Source organism: Cebus imitator, unplaced genomic scaffold (assembly GCF_001604975.1).
Source record: "Cebus imitator isolate Cc_AM_T3 unplaced genomic scaffold, Cebus_imitator-1.0 Scaffold88, whole genome shotgun sequence".
NCBI lineage: Eukaryota > Metazoa > Chordata > Mammalia > Primates > Cebidae > Cebus > Cebus imitator.
The window spans coordinates 6,121,091-6,128,335 of NW_016107403.1; the positions used below are offsets into that span (position 1 = coordinate 6,121,091).

Genomic DNA, 7,245 nt, shown 5'->3' on the forward strand with positions numbered 1-7,245 from the left:
CTCACTCTGTCACTCAGACTGGAATGTAATAGCAAAATCACAGGGCACTGTAATCTAACCTCAAACTCCTGAGCTCAAGTGATCCTTCCACCTCAGCCTTCCCAGTAGCTAGAACTACAGGCATGTGCCACCATGCCCAGCTAATTTTTAAATTTTTTTTGGTAGAGACAGGGTCTTGCTATGTTGCCCAGGCTGATCTCAAACTCCTAGCCCAAGCAATCGTCCCCACCTGGGCCTCCCACAGTGGGATTACAGGCATTAGCCACTGCAGCCAGTCATGTTTACTTATAAACATTTAAAAAATATATTGCATGTAGGCTTCTATTCTCTTAAATTGATATCCAAAACTTAAGAAATAAAAACCTTTTAATACAATACTGATTAAAATCACTCCTTTGAGTCAGTTAATACCATTTTAGAAAAGATGTTAACAAATAGCCTACATTTAAAAAAAAATTATTTTGAAATGTACACACATCTGAGATTATAAGAACAGACACTCAAATAAAAGACAGAATAATTTAAAAACAAAGGAAAAAAATATACCAGTGATCAACTGCATTGCTCTAGATCTCAAGCATTTAATATTCAACTGAGAAAATGCATTAATACATTACTACAATGAATTAACTATAAAATTGGCAGTACATTTAGAACTCATTTTGGAAAGTTCTTTCATACATTGTCAAATATAGAAGCAGTATGATAAAATGGTAGGAATATGAATTCTGGAGTCAGAAAGACCTAGATTCAGCTCCATATTCTATCATTACTTAATATTTGTGTGAGGTTGGGCAAGTTTCTCCACTTCACTGAATTTAAATTTCACATATGTAAAATGTAAATAAATATTATCTTTACCGAATAACTATTTTAAGAATTAAAGTGAATATACATACATAAAGCCTCTAACACAAGGTACATACTTCCTTAAATGATATAAATGAACATTAATGTCTTCAGATACCTAATTGGGAAATTTAATCTGAAATTATGCCAAAAATGTAACTATCTGAAACATGGCTGATAACTTTTGATTAATTTTTGTCATTCTTCCCCAATATCTACTAACAAGTGAATTATATCTATATTCCTTAATATCTGATTATTTACAAGTACTATTTTGTATTGTTTAGTGGTTTGAAGAAGTAGGAGAAGGAAAAGGAAGAAATAACTCAAAAATATAATAAATACTTCGGCTGTTAAAACATGTTCTAGTTATAGAAGCTCCCGTCTGCAAGAAAGATCAAAACAGTTTTCCACCTGAAACTGAAGAATTAAGTTTATGGGATGAGGAATTCCTCTGTGATTTAAGAAGAAATCTCTTATCTCCCTATTTCCTACTCTTTCTCAGGATTTCAAGGAAATGATGTATTTTGTACTGCACATCTCGAAGTTCCCATTAATGCTGGGCAGACGCAGCAAGACAAGGTTATGTTGGTGCATGTTAACCCATGAACTCTGATCCTTCCAGTAAGTGTAGGACTTAAGCAGAAAATGGGGAACTAAAAGAAAGGGCAAGAGGGAAAAGGAAGGAAGGTGGTGGAAAATGATATGACACTAAATGATTAGTGCCAAAAGACAAGCAGGTCAGAAAAAATAACTAACATGCAAATAATTAGAAACTTACAGTTATAAACATTGTTGCTAGAAAATACTAGACATTAACTTCTTTTTATCATTTAAACTTTCTTTAAAATTAGCTTACCAGAATCATAGCTCGGGGGCTTCATATCTCCCTGATTCAATTCTGTCCCATATTTCAACTTGTGGTATTTGGCTCTAATAAAGAAATGAGAAAACACAAACCATCTTAAAATATATTTAAATTAACCTTCCTATATGCAACAATAGTAGTCATTAAGTGTTCAGTAGTCCGGGCTGAACACTCCTAGAACTTTCAAAGGCTCGTAGCTTTCCATGGTGTCAAAGTTGTAATACAAAAGCGCTTGCCTTTTTCGTTGTTGCTGTTGTTGTTATACCATCAAGTATCCTTATAACAAAATAAAGGAATAACTCTGGGAATCATAACTCTTCTTTCTGTAATAATAAAATGAACTACATAACATCCTAGTTTCTGTAGTATTCATATTTTCCTGATATTTGTCAAAGCTAATTTTACTATCAAAAACAGTTTAAAAAAAAAAAAGGTTTCGATTGTGAAATAAATTTGTAGAAGACTTTTCTCAAAAAATTGAGCTTTTTAAAAAGAAAAATCATCTACAATATTATGTGCCTTATCAGATAATCATGATTTGCCAAATATGCATTATACTGTATAATCCAAGGGGGGGGAGACTCCAGCCCAAATCATCAATGTTGAATAAGACATTCCAGTAGAAATGATTTTTTTTTCGAGATAGTCAAGATATCCTTTGTCTTTTACTCAAAAAGAACTGTAAATGAGAATAAAACTGTCTTATCTTCTTTTCAAAGTTGACAGAATGTTATCATTCTGGTTAACAGGATTTAACCATCTGATTTAAACATCTTGGATTTAACCATCTAAGACCAGAAAAATAACTCAGCTAATGTACAAATTTTTAAAAGGGTGACTAAAAATGGCCATACCTGCTTAATGCATTTGTATATTTTCACTTGTTGTCTCCCCAAAATATTGAGACCACTTATAATAAACATTATTATGTATTATAATAATCAATGTGTTAAGACGATATTAATATAAACAACAATTTGAAAAACCAAAATAATAAGGTAATAAAGGAAGGAAAGTGTAACACAGCCAAATTTAAGGGTTTTTTCTTTATAAAAACCTAATTGAGCAGTTACATTAGGTTTTCTCATAATTTAAGAAAAGTAGTGGCCAGGCATGAGGGTTCACACCTGTAATCCCAACACTTTAGGAGGCCAAGGCAGGTGGATCACCAGAGGTCAGGAATTTGAGACAGCCTGGACAATATGATTAAATGCTGTCTTCACTAAAAATTCAAAAATCAGCCAGGTGTGGTGGTGTACACCTGTAATCCCAGTTACTCAGGAGGCTGAGGTGGGAGAATTGCTTAAACCCAAACAGTGGAGGCTGCAGTGAGTGAGCCAAGATCGTGCCACTGCACTCCAGCCTGGATGACAGTGAGCCCTATCTCAAAAAAAAATAAAATAAAATAAAAATAAAAGAAAAAAAGAAAATAGAAAGGAAGTGAAAAATTATTTTCTCAAATATGTAAAATATTGAAATCTTTTATTATTTTGCAAAAATAATCATTTTGCAGTCACAATAGAAAAAAAAAAACCGGGCCGGGCGCGGTGGCTCAAGCCTGTAATCCTAGCACTTTGGGAGGCCGAGGCGGGTGGATCACGAGGTCAAGAGATCGAGACCATCCTGGTCAACATGGTGAAACCCCGTCTCTACTAAAAATACAAAAAATTAGCTGGGCATGGTGGCACGTGCCTGTAATCCCAGCTACTCAGGAGGCTGAGGCAGGAGAATTGCCTGAACCCGGGAGGCGGAGGTTGCGGTGAGCCGAGATCGCGCCATTGCACTCCAGCCTGGGGACAGAGTGAGACTGTCTCCAAAAAAAAAAAAAAAAACCAAAGTTTTCTATAGAGAGGAATTCTAAGAAAACCTATGAAAATTATAGGCAGTTGACATCCTATTTCTTAAGGTAGGTTACATGAGTATTTTTTATAATAGTCCTTATATCTTCACATATGTATGAAATGTTTTACAGTAAAATGTACACAATAAGAAAAAAAAATACCCATAAGCCAATGAACTGATCTCTTAAGCAAAAAGTAAAAGGTACAAAATACTATGTATGTCTCCACACATTTTTTTAAAAGTTACATATCTATTTCATATGCCTAAGCATATGAATCTTTTTGGAACAATACATAAGATATCAGTTAATAAGATTTCCTTGGGAAAGAAAGTCAATGAACTGAGGCAGAAGGGAGACAATTTTGTTGTTATTTGGTTAATTAACTATATGTATATATATTTAATTTTTAGTAAATGTGTTTGGTCCAAATTATTTAGAATATCCATTCTCAATGTGTCTCTTAACCACAAAGATTTTGTCACTGGACTAAATGTTTGCGAATCTAGTTCAATGTATTTGTAATAATACTGATCATTGTAAGGCAAGATTTACAGATATTAATTCAACTTGCAGTTACTAGAAAGTAAACAAGGTTCTAAACGTAACTATCAATCTCTTACTTTTCCAGAAACACACTTCATTTACCATAAGACAAAGTAATAATACCTGCTAGAAGTCAAAATAGCAACTGAATGTAACTAGGCTGAAGACAGATTATATTAAAGCTTTTAAAACAACAGTGGCAATAAAATGTTATGGAGTTTATATCTTCTATATATATGTTAAAAAAGAACATTTTCAAACACAAAATACTGCATTATAGTGCATTCTAGTGGTCTCAAGAAAAACTACAACAGAACTTACAAAAAGGGAATAGAAAATATTTTTCAAAATTGTGATACATTATGAACATTTTATTTTAAAAATTAGACAAAGACAAAATATGTAAAGAACTGTTGTGTTTACCACAAGCTATGACCCTTTAAACCAAGGTCACCCTACAGATTGTTACATTTGCTGAAATGTATTTTTCTCTCAGAACCCTCCTTAAGCTTAATAGTCTTTTGAAGCTAATATGTGAAAATAACTTCTCACTCATACCGTTTTCCACTGTTCTAACACTCAGCTCACTGTGTTAACCAATCTTTCTTGTTTGCTATTCTTTTTCTGTCTAATTCTCCCTGTAAGATAAATAAGCAGATCTTATGTCTGTTAATAATTTGATTAATTTCAATGAACTATTACTGAATTCCTATGATTTAACAGGCACTGCGCTGGCTGCTGGGACAACCTACAGCTTGTAGTCAGGTAAGGGTGGAAGGTGAGGATATGCATAAGAGATAAGAATGTAAATAACTACAGCATACTGTGTAAGAGCTATAACGGCTGTAACAAGTATTACAAGAATGCAGATAAGGGATTATATAATTCGGTCAAAACTGGTGTCAAAGAAAGCTACCAAAAAGGGTAACACGTGAGATTTTAGCTAAATCTCAAAAAAGCAGTGGGAGTTTTCCAATCAGAAAATGGACTGGTGGAGAGAGCATTTCTGTCAGAAGGAGCATCTTAAGTGGAAAACAAACACACACACACACACACACACACACACACACACACTGGGTTAAAAACCAACAAACAGTACAATTACACCCAACTCAAAAGGTATGGAAGGAAAGGAGTGACAGACGGGACGGAAAGGGCCTAGTTGTGAAAAACTTTACTAAGAACTTGAAATTAGTCAGATATTTTTAAACAGGGATATAACAGGATTACCATATTTGTGTTTTGGAAAATGAATTCTATGGATATGGAAGATGAATTAGAATACGGAAATACTAGAAGCAAGGAGGACAGTTAAGTTACTACAGTAGGGTGGCAGTGAATAGAGAGAAACTTTAAAAATGGTAAATTTTTTTCAGAATTATATTTTATACAGTATTTGAGGTTCCTCAGGATAGATGTTCCTAAGTCAACCTCAGATTATATACTATGTAATCTTGAAAATGTATATTAAATTTTATCATACATTAAGGAATGCTTTGATAAATCCACTGCTAGGTAAGTAATTCTTCTGTAACGTTAACAATTCAGTTTTACTTTTGGATCCTAAAGTGGGACTACTTAGAAAATCTGCAAAAATCATGCAAAGAAAATCATGTAAAATCATAATCTTTACTTGGCCATTACAGGTAAAATGACAAAATATCTGGAATTGCATTAAAATAGCTCAAGGTGAAAAAGACTAACAAAAACATTAACTGTTAAAACTTGGGGCTGCATATAAAAGATACGAGTTTCTCTCTGAGTATATTTCAAATTTTCTTCAATAAACTTTTTAAAATTTCAAGCCAAAGAAATCCTTTTTTAAAATTTCTTAGTTCATTACACAAATAGTGCCATAACATCAAGAATAATCCCAAATTATTCCATAAACTTCAAAAGATATAAAACCAGAAACTCTTTTCCAGGAGCATCCCATTTACTTAAGGAAAAGAAAAAAAATATCTTCATTAGATTCAGCCAGTTTCTTATCTCTACTATCCTTCAGAGTCAAATTTCTTAAAAAAAAATAAGCAACTCTATTTGTTCCCAATTCATCCTTCTCAGCCCTCTATCCTCTATCTAGCTCACCTTCCTGCTGCCTTACTGAGGCTGCTGTAGTAAGGATACCAATAAGCTTCCAACTGGCAACTCCAAATGACTATTTTCAATATACAACTTACTTGGAGTCTACTTAGCATCTTCAATTATTGACGCCCTCCTTTAACTCACTTCCAAAACTACTCTCTTCTCCTTCCTTCTCTGTTTCTTTGTTGGCTCTTCTTCCTCTGCTTTTTCCTCAAGTATCTCTACTTCCTGTCACTCCTTCTAGTTCTCTGTTTCCACAATACTTGTTCTATCAACTACTTCTTTCACTTCATGCACAATAATACTGATGATTCCCAAGTATGTATCTCTAACCATGAGTCCCTCTCACATAACTGCTCTTTAATTCTTATTTTAATTCATTCGATATCTTTTTTTCTCCCAAAGATGCCTCTTACTGTTTACATCATTCGATATCTTCTAAAACTCTCTCATAATTCATACAGTCCTTCCTTCAAGCCAGAAACCTGGGAGTCATTCTCAAATTACCTTTCTCACTCACCTGCTGTACCATCTCCAAATTTTTATATCATCTTCAGATTTTATGGATTCTACTGAAAATCTTTTATAGTTGATGTGTCTCTATTTCAGCAGCTACTATATTATCATTTCTCATCTTAGACTATTACAATCTTTCTGCCTGTGTTTACAGATCTTTCCAGTCCACCCCTCACACTGAGGTGAGGTGATCTTTCTAAAATATATTTCATATACTATATCTTGCTTAAAACTGCCAAGTGCATAAAAACTAAATGCAGTATATATTTTCAGACTGGATCCTGGACCAGGAAAAAAAATGCTATGGAAATCATTATCAGAAGATCTGAATAGGCCTTGCAGTGGCTCACACCTATAATCCCAGCACTCTGGGAGGCAAGGCAGGTGGATCACCTGGGGTCAGGAATTCGAGACCAGCCTGACTAACATGGAGAAACCCTGTCTCTACTAAAAATACAAAATTAGCCAGGCATGGTGGTACATGTCTGTAATCCAAGCCACTCGGGAGGCTGAGGCAGAAGAATCGTTTGAACCCAGGAGG

At 34.1% G+C, this 7,245-nt stretch overlaps 1 protein-coding gene across 2 annotated transcripts in view; it reads right to left on the reverse strand.

Moving 5' to 3' along the window:
* Positions 1–7,245, reverse strand: part of STRN (striatin) — a 124,767-nt gene that overhangs the window by 74,134 nt on the left and 43,388 nt on the right. For both annotated transcript variants that reach the window (XM_017534885.2, XM_017534886.2), the window contains exon 3: positions 1,709–1,782. In XM_017534885.2, coding sequence (XP_017390374.1) covers positions 1,709–1,782 — 74 coding nt within the window. The remainder of the gene's footprint in view (positions 1–1,708; positions 1,783–7,245) is intronic.